The 24,618-nt window shown below is 36.7% G+C and overlaps 1 protein-coding gene across 4 annotated transcripts in view; it reads right to left on the bottom strand.

Moving 5' to 3' along the window:
* mtm1.L (myotubularin 1 L homeolog) overlaps positions 1–24,618 on the bottom strand; it is a 41,554-nt gene that overhangs the window by 1,972 nt on the left and 14,964 nt on the right. For 3 of the 4 annotated variants that reach the window (XM_018229898.2, XM_018229901.2, XM_018229900.2), the window contains exons 3-13: positions 24,142–24,214; positions 23,661–23,755; positions 22,265–22,375; positions 21,789–21,890; positions 13,067–13,150; positions 8,587–8,736; positions 5,542–5,730; positions 4,975–5,160; positions 2,326–2,532; positions 1,820–1,912; positions 1,560–1,673 (exon numbers count right to left, since the gene is read on the bottom strand). In XM_018229898.2, the coding sequence (XP_018085387.1) occupies positions 1,560–1,673; positions 1,820–1,912; positions 2,326–2,532; positions 4,975–5,160; positions 5,542–5,730; positions 8,587–8,736; positions 13,067–13,150; positions 21,789–21,890; positions 22,265–22,375; positions 23,661–23,755; positions 24,142–24,214 (1,404 nt within the window). The remainder of the gene's footprint in view (positions 1–1,559; positions 1,674–1,819; positions 1,913–2,325; positions 2,533–4,974; positions 5,161–5,541; positions 5,731–8,586; positions 8,737–13,066; positions 13,151–21,788; positions 21,891–22,264; positions 22,376–23,660; positions 23,756–24,141; positions 24,215–24,618) is intronic. The other variant, XM_018229902.2, reaches the window with a different exon arrangement.

Below are 24,618 nucleotides of genomic sequence, written 5' to 3'. Positions count from 1 at the left end.
GGGTAATTAATTTTGGTTTTTAAAAGGTACGGGCACACAATGAAAATTTCGAGATTATTGCACAAAGAGGGTCACTGTCACATTTCTGAGAGATTTTCACCAGATCTGTGAAAATGAATAAAAATCAAAGGAATTGAAGAACAATATGGAATGTTTTGCCTCTGGCCAAGCCAGGTCCAGTCTGTGGATTGTGGAAAATGCTAGAGGGGTTGCTATAAAATGCTACAGACCGTCACTATTTAGTGGGCCTATGGGGGGCTGTTTGGGCCACTGTGTAAATGACTTGCCAGGGCCTATTTTGAATCCCAGTTCGGGTCTGGGCCAAGCTGAAAACAGGTTCTGTGACAAAATTCTGGGAATGACCATGTGCCAGTGGACTTATGAACATTAAAGGGATACTGTCACGGGGAAAAAAATCAGTTAATAGTGCTGCTCCAGCAGAATTCTGCACTGAAATCCGTTGCTCAAAAGAGCAAACAAATTTTTTTATATTTACTTTTGAAATCCGACATGGAGCTAGACATATTGTCAGTTTCCCAGCTGCCCCCAGTCATGTGACTTGTGCTCTGATAAACATCAGTCACTCTTTACTGCTGTACTGCAAGTTGGAGTGATATCATTCCACTCCCTTTCCCCCCCCCCCAGCTGCCTAACAACAGAACAAAGGGAAGGTAACCAGATAGCAGCTACCTAACACAAGATAACAGCTGCCTGGTCTAAGAACTAAGTTCTAAGAACAGCACTCAATAGTAAAATCCAGGTCCCACTGCGACACATTCAGTTACATTGAGTAGGAGAAACAACAGCCTGCCAGAAAGCAGTTCCAAGTGCTGGCTCTTTCTGAAAGCACATGACCATGCAAAATTACCAGAGATGGCTGCCTACAGACCAATATTACAACTAAAATAAAAAAAATAGACTTGCTGGTTCAGAAATGAAATTTTATATTGTAGAGTTAATTATTTGCAGTGTAAACAGTGTAATTTAGAAATAAAAATGAATAAAAATCATGACAGAATCCCTTTAAAGGAGAAGGACGACTTCTTTTACTTGGAGGTGCCAAATGTTAGGCACCCCCAAGTGATTGTATATACTTATCTGATAGCCTGGGCTGATGGTCCTATCAGCAGAAAACTGCACCAGCCCAGGATTCTTCCAGCGAGCACCACGGATCGATCATCTTACAGCTTCTTCTTGCAGCTGCGCATGCGCAACATAGCGAAAACACGAGCTTTAACTAAAAAGTTGGCTATTTCGTTCTACTGCGCATGCGTCTGCCCCTGGAAATTTGTTTCAGGTGCCTAACATTTGGTACCCCCAAGTGGAAGAAGACTTTCCTTCTCCTTTAATCAAAAAACAGGATATCCTCTAATGCTACATAGGTCTTTTACTAGTAAAAACTATGTTCCTTTCTAGGCGCAACTGATCTACTGAATGCCTCAAGTAGTCAGTTGCTATTGGGCGGTGTGGGGGATTTGGGGTCAGACAATGCAGAAAAGACTCATGTGCCACCACTAACAATCAAACAGTCCTGTAAATGTCACATTATTCTTACTTACTTCTTTATCTCTGATGCTTTCACAATTGTACAAGAATGTTCCAAAGCGGCAACTATAAAGGTGATCCAATACTGTGATCAAAAAATGCTCGTTGAATTCAAACGCTGTTGGAAACTAGAAATAAAATAGGACACATTGCAAGTGAGAGAGGAGAAGGATAAAAACACACAAAAGAGTTACTTTCCTTTTACACAGATGAAAAATTGGGTTAGAACTGGAAGACAAGCTGAATATATACACCTCAACTTCGAGTGATTTACCTGCTTTGACATTTGCCAAACACAGTCAATAAACTGAAGGAAGATAGGAGATCTGTCGGCATCAGCGTGATTCTTATCACCGTGTCCTATTCTCTGAAATGATTAGAGCACAATATGTATCATAATGGAGGATGTTACTTGGGTCACTATCTTTGATGGAAGATTTTTTACCAGTGTAGTAGCTGCCAATAAAAATAACTGCCAATAAATGACAGCCATATACTTTAAACTGCACACTGTTGATGAGATCAGCCTTGTGCTTTTTAATTGTGCTGAAATGTGTCAATTCAAGCAGTAAAAAAAAAAAAAAATGCTGCTAAATTTTTAAAAAGTGAATTTAATTAACCTGGCTAAAATAAAAATAATTTTTCTAAGAAATCCAAAAGCAGCTTTGCCTGAACCAGTTGCAGCTGTCACCAGTAAGTGTCTTAGCCCATGCTATAAAATGCTTTCAATGTTTAACCTGTACTCCCATGGGAAAAACAAATACAAAAAGCAATACTTACAGATGAAAACTTGTGTCCAAAACTAATCCACTCCTTCTGCACCAGAACTTCAAAGCCACCGATAGTTCTGTAGTAGCTGTCCAACATTAGCATGGCCAGTGATGTTAGTTGTGCTGTTCTATCCCATCCATCGCTGCAGTGCACAACAACAGAGCTCTTCCCTGACGCCACCTTATCTGCCACCTGGATTGCACCTGTCAAGACAAGCTGACAGAATGAAAACGTTATTAGAATGAAGAAATGCGTTTGCCTGATTTTTCTTACAGATCGGAAACTATTGTACTTTTCTTCTAGTAGAGACAGGAGCTGATGGGCAACAGGCTTCAGTTAGGGTGGAAGAAGTTAAACCAAATTAACGATAAGGAAAAGAGACAAAAACAAGAAACAAAAGAAGAAGTACACTGAGATACACTGGAGGGTCATAAGGAGAGTAATCACTATCAAGATTAACAGTGCAGTCTAAAGGGCTTGTATTGTAAGATATAACTTTATACAATCACCATAAAAAAAGAACATTATCATCAAATGGATTAAAAAACAAAACAGAAAGATCTCAAATATAGCATGTAATATTATAGAAAGATGCAGGGAAGGGCTTATCGGTGGAAGAAGAGGGACAAGAAAGGAACAAAGATAATTGAGAATAATTTTGAGTTTGAAAACTATGGCAACTCAGTCGTTATCAAAGGGGAACTATCGCGAAAATGAAAATGAAATAAATGCTTTATTATACTGGAATAAGACATTTATTTTCTGAATATAATTGATAAAAATTCTGAAATAATCAAGTTATTATTCACTATCCATCTCTCAGCATCTGTTTCTCTTCATTCTCTCTTGATCCAGGAGTTCAGAGTCTGACTTTGAAAGACAGTTAAATCCAATATATCTTATAGGGGGGCTAAATTTGTCTAAAAGATGTTTTAGATCTCACTCTTAAAATCACCAGAAATCCTGTCTCTCTACATGCAGAATTTGTGCCAAAGGCAGTTATTTTGTTAGAGTTTGATTATACTGGAATCAGTTATTTAAATGAGATCTAATTAATCTGCTAGGAAAGAAAGCTCCCCTATAAGATATATTGGATCATTCATCGGACACCCAACTGCTGCATGAAGATAGAATGAAGAGAAACAGATTCTGAGAGAGGAATAGTGAACATAAACTGGATTATTTCAGAAATGGTACAGAATTTTAATTGATTATAATTAGAAAGTTTTTTATTTCAGTGTGATTAAGCTTATATTAAATTTTCATTTTCACGATAGTTCCTCTTTAAGAGAAGACATATGGCATTACGAGACTCTGTTGTTACGGACACTGTTTTAATAATGCCATACACCCATTATCAGGAATAGTGAGTTTATCGTTCAGATAAATCCTAAAATAGCAGAAATGATTTAATCAGGAAGTGATCTCATGCACAATGCAAAAGTAACAACGGAGAAACTCAGAAGGGAGAAAGGGGCCTAGTATAAACCCAGTTCCCATTAATGGCTGTGTATATAATGCGGCTATAGAAAAAAATTCTTACTGCAAACAGGAAACAAAACTAGAAGGACATTAAATAAACAGCATAAATCTCTTTGCACAGGCTTAAACCCTTACAGTTCTAATAGTGCTTTGTACAGGTATAATAAAACACTCCGGCTGACATCGCTGTCCTAGTTATAGAATGTTTCCCATTTCAGACCCTGTTCTGATCCCAAAGATCTCAGATTGAGATACAGTACACAATCAGAATCACCTTTCATAAAAACCAAGGGGAAAAACAAAAAATACAAAATGATGGGTTATAGGCTAAGTGCTTTGTTACTTTGAACATGGAAGCTGGCAGACATTCTAAAAATCTTGTGTTTTTATTGCTGTAGAATCATCTGCCAACTGTGAGCTTAAAGTCAATTCCAGAAGCAGAAGTATGTATGAAGGGATGAGTACTGAAAATACTTTCCCTTGATAAACACACAGTGAAGGATAATACTGTTTCCAGTTATTCCCTATAAAGATTTTCTTTTCACAATTTTCCAATTCATGCACCTCTATGGGTTTGGTGAACCTGCAGCTACTGGTGAAGCATAACCAAGTATCCAACAAGGAAAGCAGCATTTGTTATTATATAGCACCAACATAATCCAAAGAACTTTACAAATATCGTACATCAGTCACATCCGTACCTGCACCAGTAGAGCTTACAATTTAAGGTCAAGTGTAAGTGTAAGAAATCTGAGCATCCAGAGAAAACCCAAATAGAGACAGAGAGAGAACATGCAAACTTGTAGAGAGTGCCCTGTTTGGTATTGAAGCTGCAAGGCAACAATACTAACCACTGCCCCACCCTCCCTTATAGATAATATATATATATATATATATATATATATATATATATATATATATATATATATATATATATATATATATATATATATATATATATATATATATATATTTATTAATTATTATATATACATATATTATACATTTAAATACAGTTTAAGACTCCAGTCCCTATTATATTTGAGAAAGAGATGGGAGTCCACAAACATATATTTATATACATTGTGTTTTGTAAAATACAGTTCTGGTTTCTTTGTTAGATATATATCTGCTATATACATTTGCATGCACAGTTTAAGTTATTTCATTACTTACCTTAATATGTTCTAACCAGTGAGTTGATTCTAAACTTGAAAGCCAGTGAGATTCCTCTACATTTGGATAGACAATATCTTTCAGTTTTTTTAGGGATTCCCTCATGACATGGATATTATGAATATCAAGGAAGACTAGTTCTGCGTTAGGATAGGCATCCTCGCTCTCATAGCCTCCTCCAGTGGCCTACAAGAACAATACAACTAGATCAGCTGATATTATTGCTCAACCACCACCCATTTCATTTATGTCTTTCCCCCTTCATCTAGCATGAATAAAACCGATAGCTACATCTAGGAAACACAAATAAACCTATTTAGACAGACGAAATAGCTTGAAAAAGTGATATAAGGTGCAAAAAGCTGTATAGTGAATTCTGTAGCCTCTGCTGGATTTCATACTTAGAATGCAAAATGCTTCAAATCTATAGAAAGCTGATTATACAAATACATTAATCAAATAATAGCCATGTTATGTTTATTCTTATGGTACCAGTTAAAGCACATAAACCATTTTGGCACATTATAAATAAGCAGATTCGAGGATGCGAAACTGCAATTAGCTTACCTTATTTGCTACAGCGTTAACACTAGGCCTGGCATCGTAGATTGTCAACTTGGATGTTTGGCCATTTGTATCCCTGATAATGTCCAGATACCGCTCATCATCTTTATTACGTTTGCCGCTCATACCCACGAGAGGCTGACTGCAACGCATAATGGCAGACTGATTCTCTGGATGCAGCCAAGACAAAACCTAGAGGAGATGATTAAGTTCTGTTGTGAAGAAATCCAAGCAACATGCATCTTAAAGGGGATCTATAGTGGAAATAACATTTGGGGGCACATTTACAAAGGTCGAGTGAAGGATTTGAATTAAAAAAACTTCGAATTTCGAAGTGTTTTTTGGGCTACTTCGACCATCGAATGGGCTACTTCGACCTTCGACTACTACTTCGAATCGAATGATTCGAACTAAAAATCGTTCGACTATTCGACCATTCGATAGTCGAAGTACTGTCTCTTTAAGAAAAACTTCGACCCCCTACTTCGGCAGCTAAAAGCTACCGAAGTCAATGTTAGCCTATGGGGAAGGTCCCCATAGGCTTGCCTGAGATTTTTTGATCGAAGGATATTCTTTCGATCGTTGTATTAAAATCCTTCGAATCGTTCGATTCGAAGGATTTAATCGTTCGATCGAACGAATAATCCTTAGATCGCAGGATTTGCGCTAAATCGTTCGACTTCGATATTCGAAGTCGAACGATTTTAGTTCCTAGTCGATTATCGAGGGTTAATTAACCCTCGATATTCGACCCTTCATACATCTGCCCCTTGCTGTAAGCTTCATATTGTTGAAATAAGAAACTTTCTAAATATGATCAATTAAAACTTCTGTACCATTTATAAAATAATCAATGATTGACAGGTATAATACAGCCTTTTGGGGGGGGTGCACCCTTAAAGGGGTTGTTCACCTTTAAGTTAACTTTTAGTATCATGTAGAGAGTGATATTCCTAAACACTTTGCAATTGGTTTTTATTTTATATTATTTTGAGTTATTTAGCTTTTTATTAAGCAGCTCTGCAGTTGGCAATTTAAGCAATCGGGTTGCTAGGGTCCAAATTACCCTAGTAACTGTGCATTGCTTTGAATAAGAGACAGGAATATGAATAGGAGAGGACCTTACTAAAAAGATGAGAAATAAAAAATAACAATAAGGGACAAATTTATCAAGGGTGGAATTGAAAAATCTAATTTTTAAATTCGAATTTCGAGCAAATTTTAGTGTACTTCGACTAGGGAATAGTCCAAATTTGATTCGAATTTGAAAAAAATTAGAAATATCGAAGTTTATCATGTACTGTCTCTTTAAAAATTCAACCGACTATTCACCATCAAAAAAACCTGCCAAATTGCTGTTTTAGCCTATGTGGGACCTCCTAGAACCTATTTGGAGTCATTTGGTGGACTTTGAAAAAAAAGTTGTTTTTTTTTTTAAATACTTTGAATAGAATTCGACCGAATAAAATACAAATTCGATTCGAACGATCGAATATAGCCTATTTACTCAAATGTAAAAAATTAGATTTTTTTTTTTTTAAATAAATTTCAGTTGTTCTTTTTTTCTTAATATTGAAACTCCCATCACCTCGAAATCCGACCCTTGATAAATCTGCCCCTAAATGTGTAGCATTACAGAGCATTTGCTTTTTAGATGGGGTCAGCGACACCCATTTCAAAGCTGGAAAGAGTCAGAAGAAAAAGGCAAGTAATTAAAAAACTATAAAAAATAAATAATGAAAACCAATGGAATAGCTGTTTGAATTGACAATTCTATTACATACTAAAAGTTACTTAAAGGTGAACCACTCCTTTAACATAGGTGCTTACTCTTTAAAAATAACTGGCTCTGACAGAAATCCTGTTTCTCTATGTACAGGGTGTTTGCCAGAGTCTGTTATTTTGTTACTTTTCATAGTTGTTTATTTGAGTTATTCTGCTAGGAAAGGGAAACCCCCTAAAAGACGTATTAGACCTACCTGTCAATCAAAATCTGACCCAGACCTCAGCATGAAGAGTGACAGGTTGTGGAGAGTGAGATACTGAAGAGTAACTTGATTATTTCTTAAATGGTACAGAATTTTTAACTGATTGTATTGTATGTAGAAAGTGTCTTATTTCATGGAGATGAAGCTTATATTACATTTTCTTTTTCACAATAGATTCCCTTTAAGATGGTTAACGGGCATGTCGGAAACAAACGGACTTGGCAACACCACTGAGATTAAACTCTTCTTCATACTGTGGTGGGAACTGTGCCAATCTATAGAACAGTGCCTCCTTTCAAGCCTCAACTTGATCTTTAACCAAGTCTCACATTGTGTAGGTGGCACCTCATTAGCTTTACCTGCTAATACCTGGTGGGAATTTCCCATCATTTGTCAGGGACTCTAACACTGGTGTAGGTAAACACTGTCCTAAATGAACAGGCACAGATATGTACAGTGTAGTAAGACATGGCATCAATGAGATTACAGTAGATTTTGCTAGGCATTTATAGAACAGATATTCCCAAACCATAGGAAGCAAGGATTCATTGAATTTTAGGACAAGCTTACCGATTTTCCACGGTGGGTCCGGGTGCTCATGACCCCAGACCTTCAGCAAAGGGGAGCAACACACGAAACTTCAATTAGAGGCAGGCACCACTCCGGAACACCAAAATCATTAGGTTAGTAGAATCCAGGAGCCCAACATTTAAATAGTAAAAAAAGTCTTTATTTTACATTTATTATAAAAGATCAAAGCCTTGCGCATTTCGTATCCCCCAAGGACACTTAATCAGCCTATGATTAAGTGTCCTTGGGGGACACGAAACGCATAAGGCTTTGATCTTTTATACGCAATGTAAAATAAAGACTATTTTTACTGTTTAAATATTGGGCTCCTGGATTCTACTAACCTAATGATTTTGGTGCCTGTAATTGAAGTTTCAGGAATTTATAGAATCATATAATAAAACAAGAAATTGACATATAAAAGTGCATGGTTTACCTTTAAGGAAAAACAGAAGACATTACGTTTTCCTGCACCCCTCACAACACTTACCGGTATCCTGTTTCTGGACCTGAAAGCAGCAACTCTTTTGAGATCCTCTTCAGAAGCACCGTACGGCACCACCAAGAGCGGCGGATAGGTGTCACAAAGCTCATAATTCTTGTTAATAAATGTTATTCTCCACTGATCATTAGGTAAACCCTTAGAAACAGAGAGAAAAAAGAGAGAGAGAGAAAAATAAAGGCCTATTCCAATCTTCTGTTTCACTGTAAAACATGCACTGTGGTTATAAGGCCACTTGGTGGTGATAAAATCCCATTAGAACATCTTGATTGTGGTTGGAAACATTAACCAAAGAGAAACAGCAGACATTTCTTTCACACTGAGCACAAAAAAAGCCAAGTGATGATATATAAAGACATTTTCTAAACAAACAGAGAGTAGAGGATATGTCTGCACTGGTAATGGTTGTAATCTTGTTAATTGCAAAACGATTAACTATGGTAGATCGGCTGATTGGTCATTGGCATGGCAGCTGTTACACTAACAGGCTGACTCAACTTGGGCAAGCTGCCTGGAAATGGTCTCTCATACTACAAGGACGCGATTGGAAAATCATTTGATATCACGTAGTGCTCTGTGAGTACTGATTAAGAGATTAAGGGGGGATAAAGCCTCTATAAAGGCACAAAGTATTGGTTAGCGGGCTGCATGGGAAGAGGAGAAAAAGATGAATACTCTGCTGGGTTGGTGAAACCATAGCTACTTTGTTCCAAAACAGTCGGTGTGCATCTCGGTGTGCATCACAAGGAACTCAAATGCGCATACTGTAGTACATAGTAATGCCATAACCTTGCAGAGAGTGGGGCTATACTAATGAGTCTACATTCTCAAGTGTCCTCAGCCTCAAATGACTGATTCATTGCTAATTGAATATGCTCAAAAGTGAGTAAATGGATTGGGCTTAAAGGGATTCGGTCATGATTTTTATGATGTAGTTTTTGTTTCTAAATTACACTGTTTACACTGCAAATAATTCACTCTACAATATAAAATGTGATTCCTGATCCAGCAAGTATATATTTTTTTAGTTGTAAAATTAGTGTATAGGCAGCCATCTCGGGTCATTTTGCCTGGTCATGTGCTTTCAGAAAGAGCCAGCACTTTAGGATGGAACTGCTTTCTGGCAGACTGTTGTTTCTCCTACTCAATGTAACTAAATGTGTCACAGTGCGACCTGGATTTTATTATTGAGTGCTGTTCTTAGATCTACCAGGGAACTGTTATCTTGTGTTAGGGAGCTGTTATCTGGTTACTTTCCCATTGCTCTGCTGATGGGCTGCGGGGGGGGGGGGGATATTACTCCAACTTGCAGGACAGCAGTAAAGTGACTGAAGTTTTTCAGAGCACAAGTCACATGACTGTTGGCAGCTGGGAAACTGACAATATGTCTAGCCCCATGTCGGATTTGAAAATTAAATATAAAAAAAAATCTGTTTGCTCTTTTGAGAAATGGATTTCAGTGCAGGATTCTAGTGGAGCAGCACTATTAACCGATATCTTTTAAAAAAAAAAACAAACATTTTTTTTCCCGTGACAGTATCCCTTTAAGGTTCATAAGTCCACTGGCACATGGTCATTCCCAGAGCAGCAATATTAACAGATGCATTTTGAAAAAAAAAAACGTTTTTTTCAGATGAATTTATCGCTTTAAAGCTAATTTCACATCAGGAAATCAGTCAGTCCTCAAGGAAAAGTACCTGCGAAAAACCACGTGGCACAATGAATGGCCGCCCATGGAATGCAATAAGAACTGGTAACTATATGGCACCTTTGGCAAATAATCACCTGAAAGTGTATATGGCTGACAAGAGTGCAGCCATTCCATACTTGTGACAATTATACTTGCCGCAATGCAAAGGGATGCACACAATTCTATGGATCTAGTTGCCATTACATTTCCAGGGAACGACTGTGGCTGCTAAATGCTGATAAACCCCATGTTGTGATGTTACAAATTGCCTCAACTATGCCAAATTGCATTTATAGAATGTGGTTTTGACCACTATGAAATTGTATTTTACTAAAAAATAAAAAATAATAATTGTTGGCGTATTGGTCCTTTGTACAGAGACAGCATCCACAGCCAGACACAAGCGACATAGACCAATGTAAATAATGTGGAATGTTTGTAGACTAATGTATATAATTAGTAGTACTGTGTTACAATACAATATAATCATAAGCTGTGGGCTGGTGTGTTATTTAGAAGATAAGCATAAGCTTATTTTATTTCTCTGAATTCTTCTGAATGTATGCAGTGATGCTATATATATATATATATATATATATATATATATATATATATATATATATATATATATCTGGGAATCCCCAAGGAGTGACATAAAAGCTACTTGTATAATATCCATGTTCTATATGTCAGCTGCAGATACAGAATAACCAACAATAATCAGTTGCTGCTTCACACTGGAGCTTTGCTGAGAAATCCGTGAGAAGCACATTCCAGTCAAAGTGAGATGATTTCTTACCCCTTTTAGTTGGAAATTATATTATATTTTATATTTCCAGGGAACAACTGTGTATACATCTGAGAAATCGGTTTTGTATTCTTTGGTTCAAATCTCCGCTTGGGGCTCAAGCAAATCTAGAACATCACTTCAGGTCTCTTCGTTGTTGTGCAGCAGTTTTACCATGTTACTGGTAATGTAGTTGAGAAAGCCTGGCACAATACACTAGGTGCCATCAAGGTACAGTTACCTTATTCCCCAGCAATTCTGATATTCATCACTATTTCACCTCTTGTATAGGTTCCCATTCCCCCTTGTATAACTTTGCAGGTTAATTCTGAAGAGAAATTACCAACCTTACTGTTAATACCAGATATGCCCAACTTTGAAGCTTGCACAACAAAGTGTGTGTGATGTAAAAAGTTTTCTGTGGATGATAACTGCATTGTGGGAGATTTATTTCCCAAAGGTTTTTCCTGCTAGGTGTGTATTTCAGCTAGGGATGCACCGAATCCAGGATTCGGTTCAGGATTCTAACAGTATTTGGCCTTTTTCAGCAGGATTCGGATTCGACCGAATCCGAATTTGCATATTCTAATTATTGGCGGAGAGGGAAATTGTGTCACTTTTTGTCACAAAACAAGGAAGTAAAAAATGTTTTCCCCTTCCCACCACTAATTTGCAGAATTCAACCTAATCTTTCGGGAAGGATTCGGGGTTTCGGCCAAATCCAAATAGTGGATTCGGTGCATCCCTAATTTCAGCAATGGTACCTGGGTATCTGTGGTTGCTGCGGCATGCTTTATTATTAACGTGTATTTTTAGAGCACCAGCATATTGCACAGCGCTGTTTGCTTATAGAGAACTATGGTGACTGCTGCTTTTCATAATGGATGCTTTATGGCACACTCCATTGTGTTTCTGGACCCACTAGAAATATTGAAATCTGTGTTCTCAAGTGACGCTCACCTATTCGTAATGGGTCGGGCCACGTAGCAGCAATTTCCCCATTCACCTTGAAGGCAAAAGTCACCCTGTGTCACTTACCCTTGAAGGGGTTGTTCACCTTTTAGTATGTTATAGAATGGCTAATTCTAAGCAACTTTTCAATTGGCCTACATTTTTTCTTTTTTTATAGTTTTTGGAAATATTTGCCTTCTCCTTCTGACGGTTTCCAGCTTCCAAACAACAAACACTCTGTAAAGCTACAAGTTAATAGTTATTGCTACCTTCTATTACTCTTCTTTCTGTTCCGTCCCCCTCCTATTTATATTCCAATCTCTTATTACAATCAGTGCATGGTTGCTAGGGTAAATTAGACACTACCAACGAGTTGGCTAAAACGGCAAACTGGAGAGCTGCTGAATAAAAAGCTAAATAACTCAAAAGCCACAAATAATAAAAAATTAAAACCAATTGCAAATTGTCTCAGAATATCACTCCCTATGTCATACTAAATGTTAATTTAAAGTCTAACAACCCTTTTAAGTGTCTACTGAACCCTACTCTGGCAGATTGATGCAATACTGGTAATATAAGTAGTGTCACTGCAGTGATTTCCTGATATTTACTGCTCAATCTGCCGTGTTTAGTTAACCGAAGTAGAGTGCAGAAGTAGAATTCCCTCTATGGTATCACATGAACAGGAGGAAGGCATAATCCTAAAATGTTTAGCAATCTTGTCATGTTACGCGCAGTGTTTTGATACGCCAATACTGGAAGAAAAAGTGATTGGAGGAAGCAGAAGAAGAAAATGAACTCAACAACTCCACTCCATATGTCTCATTATCCAGCAGCCTGTACCGGCGCAATCCAAAAATATTATCAAGAGATTACACATGTTATAATGAAAATGAAATGATTTTAGTTGTACACTTGTCCTCTTATTGCACAGCTGATTAAATGAGCAGTGAAGGGGGAAATGTAATAAACAAAAGCTGTTCATGTCTGACCAAGCGTTAATGTGCTTAATAACAATAATAATAATTAGGCTGACATACCTGTCTGCGGAACTCAGTCATTGCATCATACACTGCCCAGCCACTCTCTGGAAATTTCTCCTCATTTTGAAAGGCGAAAAAAAGCTGGAGGGTAGGAACATAAATCAAGTCAAAACTGTGCTCTGCAGATATGAATTTGCTGTAGGCACACTGAAGTTGCACTGGGCACTCAAGTCTAGCTAAAAGATCCAGTTTTCTTTATTTTACTACTTGGAATGCTGAATAATAGATATTTTTTTTTTACTACAGGAATGCTGAATACGTACCTTATGAATAATGCACTGGAAGAATATTACATAGCTTGGCTTACCGCTGGTTTATAATATTCATCTTAAATATGAAAGCAATGTGAATCATTTACCAAAGCAGCATTCCATGCAAAGTGCAAATTTCCATTTGTGTTTATCAAGGAGAACTTCACCATGGGGACCGTGTTTCTGGTCCTGCCTTATTGATTAACAACTCCTGGTTTAGGATGTAGTGAAGAAAACACACACACACACCTACAAATTTCATTTAGCCAAACTTGGCAGTATACAGTGAATTCTTAATTTTACATTTAAATTATACATCTTCCTACCTTTTACACCATTAAAGGTTTCATGAATTGATACCAAATTCATTAACATTTTCCAAAATGTACATTTAGAACATTTTTATACTGCCCTCTAAATAAAGTTGAGATTCTAATGTATTTAACCAATACCAAACGGACAGACATCGTAGTACAGATGGGGATTTTCCAATATCAGATTTTGTGTCCTGTAAACAGGGCTGTATCTTTGTTTGGTACTAGCCTGGGCACCAGATTAGATCAGAATGCCTAACCCTTTGGCAAATGAAAAATAAATCTATCCCCAATACCCCCCTCCATGCTTCCTCCCCGCAGAGCACATTATTCCAAAAATGTCCCTGAATATCATGTTCACGTATCCATGCAGAGTAGCGCAACGGAGCTCATGGGTCACCATGGATTTTGGGTCAACCCCCACATCACTTATGCAAAATTATGTAAATCGCCAGCGGAAAGACATATCCAGTGCATGTACATCTTGTAGTTGGCACTCAACTAATATGTTACCACAGGAGATTTACAGTAATCCTGATAGGTATTTGTGGCCTTGAGCTGAGCTTCAACAAATAGCTAAGAGAGGAAACAAGTATTTTGCCCAAATCACACCTGAACTGAACTTCAGGATGAGCCTCTCACAGTAAGTTAGGGAGAAAAAGACCTTTGTCCACTCGCTGGCAGATGTATGTGTGAAGCATGGCTCGTTTTGTGATACTCCAACAGCATTTATTATTAGAAGTTTATATTTTTTTCATGAAATGTTTATTGAAAAATATTGTAAGCTTAACCTTGATGAACTATATTGCCTCTCTTCCGACACATATTAAACACCTTACTATTTATGCATTTAGACACACCACCTGGTTTCGACACAGAATTATTATCTAACATTCAAAATCTTTCTCTTCCACGGAAGCAGGGTCAACAATCACCCCCCAGGATTCGCAAAATAAATTCGATGTTACTTGAATATCGCTAATTACTCTAAACTATGACAAGAGGAAATATCGATGTTTCTATTATACTGACTATACTGATATGTAACCTGACATGTTCTAGACAAAAAAAATCTAAGAATATATTGAAATGGAACCCTCCTTATGTACCTCCAAACTTGTCCATTTTGTTATTACTGTTATTTACTTTTATTTGAAAATTAAATAAAAAAACATATGTTAAAAAAAAAATATATATATTGTAAGCAAGGGAACTTGAGCATGATATATTTCAAGAGAACCTATATACAAAATTCAGGGCAATAGTTCCCCCCTTTTATACACCCCCTTCCCTTAAAAGCATGTCCTGCCAATTGTCTGAAATATGCTGTATGCTCAGCGCTCATCATCGCTGGAACGTCTTATTTTTGTCAAATCCACGCCAGTAATTACTGCACAAGTAATGATTAAAGCGGATGATGAAAAATGCAAGCACCCGAGAGTGCAAACATAGTTAACATGTATGGTACATATTTAGCGAGAGCCCATCACGGCACAGCCTAGAATGAAAACAAAAGGAGGCATTGAATGAACACCTGCAAACAGCCCAGATCCATGCTTACAAAGGATTTTCTGTTTTTGACTGGCTGGCTTCATCTGTTCTCTGGGTTATAAATCACCGACCTTCTATTCAACTAAATGCCTGCCACTTTCACTGCACAAATACTTAAACACAGTTATCCTTTTCTCTTACTTTAGACTATTGGTTCCAGGCAACGAATCAGTATCAACAATGAGGCCCTTGGTGGGCATGTGGAGCTATATAAATCCCTTTTTCTTTTTATCGATCAGTAGTAAGCTTTATGTAAAATCACAATTGTGCCTTTCTTCCCTTCCCTGCTACAAAATATGCCAATTGCAAATACAGGTATGGGATCTGTTATCCATAAACCCGTTACACAAAAAGTTCTGAAATCCATCTCCTACAGACTCCATTTTAATTGTATTCAATATTTTTAAAATTGATTTCCTCTTTCGCTGTAAAATTAAAACAGTAGCTTGTACTTGATACATCTTAGATATATTTAATCCCCATTGGAGGCAACCCCAGCCTATTGGGTTTATGTAATGTTTACATGATTTTTTTTAGTATCCTTAAGGTATAGAGATCCTAATTATAAAAAGACCCCTCATATGGAAAACCACAGGTCCTGAGTATTCTAGATAACAGGACCCATACCTAAGCATATATATGGATTACATCCTGGGATTAAGTGAAACACCGTAGGGTGGGATAAGAAGCATCCATATTTAATACTTGTAGTGTTTCAGTTTGTTTGGGGCATTAGTGTTTCAGTAAATAGCCAATATATTTTTCTAGCTGTAAAGTCTGTGGAGACCTAAACACTGCTGTGATTATACTAAAATGTTTAATGATATCCTTAGTTCGTCCCATAGCATGTAAGCCTTTCTCTTCCGCCAGACAATAAAAAAAAGAGCAATTATGAGTCTAGGTGAAGAGTTCAAGTGGAAGAATAAGATTTACAAGTGGATGTTTTAGAAAGAGACTGTAAAGAGAACATTCTGTTTCAAACACAGGGGATAGAATCAAACCACCTTTTTCAGACGAATCGCCAGAATAAAACGTCATAACAAATACGTCCAGTTAATACATATACAAGTTGCTCCAGAATGTTTGGGACCTGGGGTTTTCTGAATAACAGGTGTTTCTGTAATTTGGATCTTCATACCTTAAGTCTAATACTAAATCATTTAAACCGTAAATAAACCCAATAGGCTGGTTTGCTTCCAATAAGGATTAATTATATCTTACTTTGGAACAAGTACAAGGTATTGTTTTATTATTACACAGAAAATGGAAATCATTTTTAAAAATCTGGATTATTTAGATAAAATGGAGTCTATGGGAGATGACCTTCCCGTAAATTCAGAACTTTCGCACCAAGCGGTATCGGACCTTTCTCGGCTGGCTGAAATACACCTGGCAGAAAAACAGAAAGTGTAGCACCAGGCCATACCACGGTAGGTAACCAAAATCTGAATTAGACATTTGTTTCCAAAAACAAAGAAAAATCTGCTTTCAGACCAGAACATAAATAACAAAGGGCCTGGACTGAAATAAATAAAATAATTTATTTTAAAAAAAAAAAACGTTCTGGTTCTGACACCAACAGTCAACATTGTTTAGGTGCAGGCAGGAAGGGAGAAGAATAGGCAGGCTTTAAACCATAGAAATAGGATTCATGAATGGTCCAAAGTGATGAACCTTCAACTATCCAGTTTGTTGGATAAGTGAAATTTGGCTATAAATATGCAGCCAAATACAATGCAAAATAAATAAATAATTACAGCAGGAAAAAAGAAATTACAGAAAAATAAGGGAACACCAGACTCTACTTTTAACTTATGGGCAGAATTATTAAGGATAGAGTTGTCTTTTGGTCAAAAAAAAAAAAAAACTTTCGAGATTTATTATACCCCGACCCAGGAAATAGCTCGTATCTCAAATAGAACATATAAAATCTTTCAAGGTCATGTAGACGTCAGTAGCAGAGGTTCCTTGAACCATTTGGAGATGTTAATAGCCTGCATGATGTTCGAGTCTTTTCGGAGGGTTTTGCCCGAAAACTCAATCAATTCTAGTTTTCTGGTTAACCCTGAATTCGCAGATTTTAATTTTTTTTCCATTTAAATTGTTTCCTAAATAAAAAACTATTCAAGTTGTGAGTTCATTCGAGGTATAAAAAAAATTCAAATTCGTCCTTTGGTTAATAACCCCCTCCTATAAAATTGCTCTCAGCACTTTTGCAATGCAATTCCAACTTCATGGTATTTGTATTTATAATTCTAAATGTGTAACTCAGAACACCCACTGCTCCAAGCAAGGGCCAGACTGAAATCATAATTTACCGCAGCAGCAAGCGACTTTGGGGGCTTACCTGCTCAGTTCTATCTCTCCTGTCACACTGAGCACCAGAACTGAGCAGGAGACCCAGAGTGATAGATGATCAACAGATAGAACAGTAATGGTTAAGCATAGACCCTACCCATTCTTCTTGATCTTTTTGTATGGAACAGTACCGAGTTGTTGCCATTGCTGTAAATCTTTACTATAGATATTAAGCAAGAAAGGATGCATAGATGCAAGAGTCATTTAATGGCCCTTAATTCAGTTATTTAGGTGCACAGGCAGAAAAATCACTTAATTTTTTTCATAATATGGAGTGCGGGTCTTTTCAATATATACAAACTCAGTATTCTTGAATACTTCCTATTTATTTTTACTGGATTAAGAAGGAAAACGGAGTTAAACAGATTTGTTGCTTTTCTTACAGAGAAAGACAACTGCACACACCTCTGCAATATTATTTTGGGCGACACTGCAGTGCTGTTTATTTAGGAGTGTCTATAATGCTGACTCAAACAGAATTCAGGTCAGTCTGCTGGAGAAAGTACAGTCCGCAAACCTTCCCTAAAAGGAGCAATCTATGATGCCATTCTGTATTTAATATGGAACATGAAAGAAACATGCCTGATAATCATATAATTAACAGGAAAAATAGACAAGAAAACCTAAACCTAAAAGGAAGAGCTGGAAATGGAGAAAATGAAGATGACCAGTGCAGCACATCTGCTTTGTGAAATGTACATGAGAACACGTCTGTGAATTCAGCAAATCTGGGGCATGTTAAACACCAAAGAGCTGCAAAAGGGGAGATAAAGTATATTCCCTGAGGTTGTTCCATGCACCTGCCTTATGAATTAAAGAAAAACTAGACCCCCAAAATGAATACTTAAGCAACAGATAGTTTATATCAAATGAAGTGGCATACAAAATAATCTTACCAAACTGGAATACAGTAACCCCCATTTTATGTTTTTCAGGGGACCAGGAAAAAAAAAAAAAAGTGTAAAATCCAGGAAAATTTTAAATCAGAGAAATGTATTATGCATAATAAATAGGTGGGACCACAAAACAACAATGTAAAATGAGGGAAAACTTAAAATCAGGGGATGTAAAATTGAGGTTCCACTGAATAAATTACATTTTGCCCTTTTACAGATCTTGCTTTGAACCACCATTTTGTGATGGTCTGTGTGCTGCCTCAGAGATCACCTGACCAGAAATACTACAACTCTAACTGTAACAGGAAGAAGTGTGGAAGCAAAATACAGAACTCTGTCTGTTAATTGGCTCATGTGACCCAACATGTATAGTTTGTTTGCGGTTGTTGTTACGATCCCAGGGGGCGGCCCTTATTTTTTAAAATGTCAGTTTTCTATTTATGATTACCACATGGCACATACTACTAAAAAAGTATATTATTATGAAAATAGTTTATTTACATGAAGCAGGGTTTTACACTATTTCAAAAATATAATTTTATGTAGTAGTGATGATGTTTACTTTCCCTAGAAACAGGGGCCAGAAGTAATGAAAACTAGCTCCAGACCATTTCTTTCTCCGCCAGCAAACGTTGGCATTATGTATTTTGGCCTGTAGTACCTTGGCATTCCTCAATTCCAGCATTGTCCATCAGACTTTCAGATTGTGAGCACAATAACAAACAATGTTCCATATGGAACTATTTGGATACTGGGTGGGGGGGGGGGTTCAGGTGTGAGCACAACATCCTACTAACTATATATATATATATATATATATATATATATATATATATATATATATATATATATATATATATATATATATATAGTGAATAAAGTATCCCCTATTGTAAAATATAAGGATATTATAAGTTACCGAGGAGTTTAATGACCATATAAAAACACGAGGCCGAAGGTTTTTGTACAGGTCATGGAACTCCTAAGTAAATTCTAATATCCTCATATTTTACAACTGGGGGTACTTTATTTATTATAATACACAAATTTCAGTGAGTCATGTGACAGAAATTACATCAGAACTCACCGTTTATAACTGATGACATCAGAACTCACCGTTTATAAGGATATAATTTACAGGATATTCATGGCTTTTGTGTATTATATATATATATATATATATATATATATATATATATATATATATATATATATATATATATATATATATATATATATATATATATATATATATATATATGTGTAATTTTGTACTTAATCAGTAATACTATTATGAGTGTAAACTATAGAATAGCATCCACTGAAAAGCACTTTAATAGGACACCCAAAAAAACAAACAAACTCGTCAAAATCTCCCCAGAACACAAATTCCTTAATCAGAATGAACTCATGGATTATGTGGACCCGATAGAACATGGTAGAAAGAAATTTTGATGTAAAGTTAAGGCAGAAAAACATTTACCGGTTGCACAGAGCTGCATCTAAACACTAAATATACCCATGCAAAGGTAGCCAAGTGAACTGGCAAATCCGACTGATAACTGAATCAAATTGGGATGCCATCCATGGCTAACAGTTTTCTTTGCCCAGCTTGATCAAGATCTTAACAAGTGAAATGATAGAAGGCAATACTTTTGGGCTCGTATATCATACAGTGCTCTGGTGACTAAAGAGTAGCAGCAGATGTCTTCCCATGCTTGGGCATTTTAAAGCTTTAGTGAAAGCAAATGCATTTTTCTTCTGGGTGACATTTATTTGGAATCTTATGGAAGATAGCTCATAATATAAATTAATCCAGGGTCCGATTGCCATCTAAGAGTCACAAAGGAATTTTTTCCCCCTTGAGGCTTCAGATGTTTTTTTTTTGTTTTGTTTTGTTTCGCTTCCTCTGGATAAACTAGCAGGTTTTCAACCTAACTTACTGTTACTATGTTATGCATTCATTCTACTCTAGGAGGCTGCGAGGCTAAGTGAATCACATAAACGTAGCAATAACTAAGCTATCTGGGGCTAAAGTTGTTGGCTTGCCTTCAGCAGAGTTTAATTGCTGGCCAGCATGACATAAGCATAAACAAACCAATACAGAAAAGAGATAAAGGCTGAAGAAGAGTCTGGAAAATCATCATTTTTAAACCTACAATGTTTTAAAAGGTTAGATGTCTTATTTTGGAGAAAACCACTGCGGTGTCTGTCTATGCCCAAACAAATAGTAAATTCACCTTCCAGAGGAAAATATTACTTGGTCTTGGACTGACACAATGATCACACTATTTTAGGACTGAACATTTCTTGAAACAGGCTTAGATAGAACTGTGTAATAGTTCAGTCTACATAAAATTACAGGTTTCGGAGTTACTGAGCATTGTATTAGTTAACCTTTGCACATTCCTTCTGTTCTACTCTACAATTTTATTAAGCATCTCCTTGCTAAATTCGTGTACAGAACTGAATCTGAAGGTTTATAGATATACAGGGGGCTTACAATGGTGCATTGCGATTAAAACTGTTCAACATGAAAAATTTCAATATCCACTTGACTGAGTGGTCTTCTTTTATACTCTTTACTGTGTTGATTTCACAGTTAAAGCGGCTATATTAATATATGGCCTAAAAATTCAGCTTCTGCAATTTAAACACAGAAGTCTTAAAGGAAAACTATACCCCCCCAAACAATGTAGGTCTCTACAAAAAGATATTGCATAAAACAGCTCATATGTAAAACCCCGATACATGTAAATAAACCATTTTCATAATAATATACTGTTTTAGTAGTATGTGCCATTGGGTAATCACAGATAGAAAATTGTCATTTTAAAAAATAAAATGTGATCGTACGATTCACCGTGCACCCAAACATTCCAACAAACCATACTTGTTAGGTCACATGAGCCAATTAACAGACAGAGTTGTGTCTTTTACTTCCACACTTCTTCCTGTTACAGTTAGAGTTGTAGTATTTCTGGTCAGGTGATCTCTGAGGCAGCACACAGACCATCACGAAATGGTGGTTCAAGGCAAGAGATGTAAAAGGGCAATATTTACTTAAATATATATACCAGTTTGACAAGATTCTTTTAATATGCCACTTATTATGATATAAACTGTTACTTACTGTAAGTATTCATTTTGGGGGTATAGTTGTCCTTTAAATAACAGCAATATGAATACTGGGCAAAAGTGCAGTAATCAATAGCGACTGACCAGTAATGATCTTTAACTGGACGACAATGCAAATATCTGACTGGGTGCTTAAGGGTTAAATAAGCTATACAGAGTGCAAATAAAATGACAATTTAGGAAAACAGTTTACCATTTTGCATTTGCTTACCAAGCCATGTGACAGGGGAAAGGCATATTTTGTAAGATCTTCAAATATCTGTTTCCTACTGTGCACTTCTTGTTTCAGAGCAAATCTCAAATTCCTCATATCCTAAGTAGAGAAATGATACAGCCATCAAACAGGGGTTCATTTGAATAACAACTAGCTAGTAGCCCGTCTTCTAAAACATCACCAAAAAAAAATATAATCAAATTTCTTTGGAGCCTGGAATCTTTCAAAAAAACTTTCTATCTGTATAAAGACTTAATCTTAATTCTTTATTTAAAGGCCAAGGAAAGCCAATGTTTCGACATTAAAACAATAAAGCAAAATGACACCCCCCCCCCCCAAGTTGCTAACTTTATTTCGGCCACCCTGGTACTTGTAAGAGGTTAGAAAGTATGTGTTTGCTTCAGAAGCACAGCAAATGTTCTTGTATGAATTCAACAGCGGGAATATTTAGGAGTAAAGTATGTAAGGCTTACTTTGCAGGTTATATCCAGACCGTATGAATTTTCTCCTCTACTTGATGCACCCCCCATCTTCTCTATCCTTGCAATGACACCAAGTGGAACTGAGAAAGTTATCAGTGGCTCCTGAAATTATGGGAAAGAAATTCAGTTATTGAGGTAGTTTGATAAATATTTGTTTACCAATATCTATGAATCACACAATAGGTTTTAGATAGGAGATAAAATGCAAGACATAAAAACGGGCCCTGCTTAGGGGCTTACAATCTAAATGGTAAGAAACATCCAAGATATAAGGCTGTTGAAAACAACTCTTGAATCTTTATAATTAGTTGAATTCTGATTAACCAGGGAGCATTAAATATACTTATCTAAATAGGTGAATGTTAGAAGGAAGGATATAGTATTATAATTAGGGATGCCCCGAATCCACTATTTTGGATTCGGCCGAACCCCTGAATCCTTCGCGAAAGAACTGGCCAAATACTGAACCAAATTTGCATATGCAAATTAGTGGTGGGAAGGGGAAATAATTTTTTACTTCCTTGTTTTGTGACAAAAAGTCACACGATTTCCCTTCCCACTTTGCTCATGCAAATTAGGATTCAGATTCGGTAGAAGAATTTGCCCGAATCCTCTTGAAAAAGGTAGAATCCCGAACCGAATCCTGGATTCGGTGCATCCCTACAAACAATTGCGGTCAGTGAGTTCAAGAGACATGCAGAAATTCGAGAGTAGTCTTGTATGTAGTTGGGAACGGGATGAGTGGAGAAGAGAGTCGAAGATTAGAAGCAAAACGTCAGTTGCATGAAGCTGAGATACAGGGATGGCCATAACTTGTTGTTAAGTACCTTGGAAGGGTCAGTAATTTGAATTTTATTCAGGTAGAAATTGGGAGCCAGTGAAGGGATTTGCATAGTGGAGTGGCTGGTCTAGAACTTGTTTGAAGCTGTGACCAACAGCATATGTGGCAGAGATTAAGTAGTAGGGTGATACCTTTGAAACGGGTAGTCAGCACTTTACTGTAGGTTTGCTGGTTTTCTCCTATGTCCCCATGCAGAGGCTTTTATATGTGTTTCATAATAAGGAAACGTGAATTAAGGAAGCACATTCCTTCGAAAAGTGTCTGTGCACACGATGCCAAACGCAGGTAAACCACAACATGCCGCACAGGGGAACACATGAGAAAATTCGCAGGTGTAAGAGCCTTTATAGAAGTGCCAATTTATGTTTAAAATCTGGAATTTTCCTTTTAAAACCTGGAATGGGTTATTATGCCTTTAAGTGATTTATTCTGCTGAATATAAGCGGATATGAGCGAGAGGTAACTGATACAAGCTTTCAAGTAGTTCAGTTGCCACCAGGCATCATTACATTTTCAGTTAACAAAACACCCAAAATCTTAACTTACCATCTCCTCACCTTTGAAGTACAGTTTATAGTTTGTAACATATATTCTCCCCTTGACAGGACCATAAAATGGACACATGTAGATTACATCTTTGTCTGCCAAAAAGCAAATAAAACATTAAACACAAAAGCCAATATTTCTCACCGAGACCTATAATATTTCAAATGGCTGCATATGCAAATAAATTAGGTCAATAATAAAGGAAAGTCCTTTGCTAGACAGAAAGCCAACCAGAGAAGGGCTGCACATAATATGGCCCAGAGTTCTGATATAATCAGCGACTATCCCAGCCTATTTTTCAGGATATTCTCACTTGCTATAAATAATAGTATCACACCATGACAGGGCTGCTGGGTTTTTTTGATAGGAGAGATATTTGTTGCAGCCATGTGATCATTTTTTAAAATGAAAGAAAGGACAAGTTTTATGTTGAGGATTTTTAGTTTCGATTAAAAAAAAAAAAAAAAATTAAACCCATTACCTGTAATTAAGGTCTCTCCTGGCAGACGTGGTATTTCATTGTTTTGTTCATGGTTAATGCCATCTCCCGGAGACTGCACAAACAAATTATATATATTTATATATATCATCTGAACACACGCCAGAAAGATAACAACTGCAGGCATTTTACTAAAAAAAAAAAGATACTTCAAGAATGAGAAGTGGATGCAATGTAATAACTAAAGGGCAAGTAAAATATCTCTCATTTGGTATGCATATAAGTCACAGTGTTTCCATACTATTTTCCCAGATTTATCTTTTCCTAGTTACTTATAAAACTAGCAGCTGAAGATAATGCTTTAAAAGGATTCCTTCTAAAGGTGCAACATTAGACAAAGAAGAAGTTAAGTTGTTTCACCTTTGGGGTTAGGCACCCCAAGTGAATGTATTCACTTAACTGAAACCCCGGGCCAGTGCTCCTATCAGCAGAAAACTGCACCGGCCCAGGGTTATTCCA

The sequence above is a fragment of the Xenopus laevis genome, chromosome 8L (assembly GCF_017654675.1).
Source record: "Xenopus laevis strain J_2021 chromosome 8L, Xenopus_laevis_v10.1, whole genome shotgun sequence".
Classification (NCBI taxonomy): domain Eukaryota; kingdom Metazoa; phylum Chordata; class Amphibia; order Anura; family Pipidae; genus Xenopus; species Xenopus laevis.
This window is presented reverse-complemented; position numbering and strand designations above follow the sequence as displayed.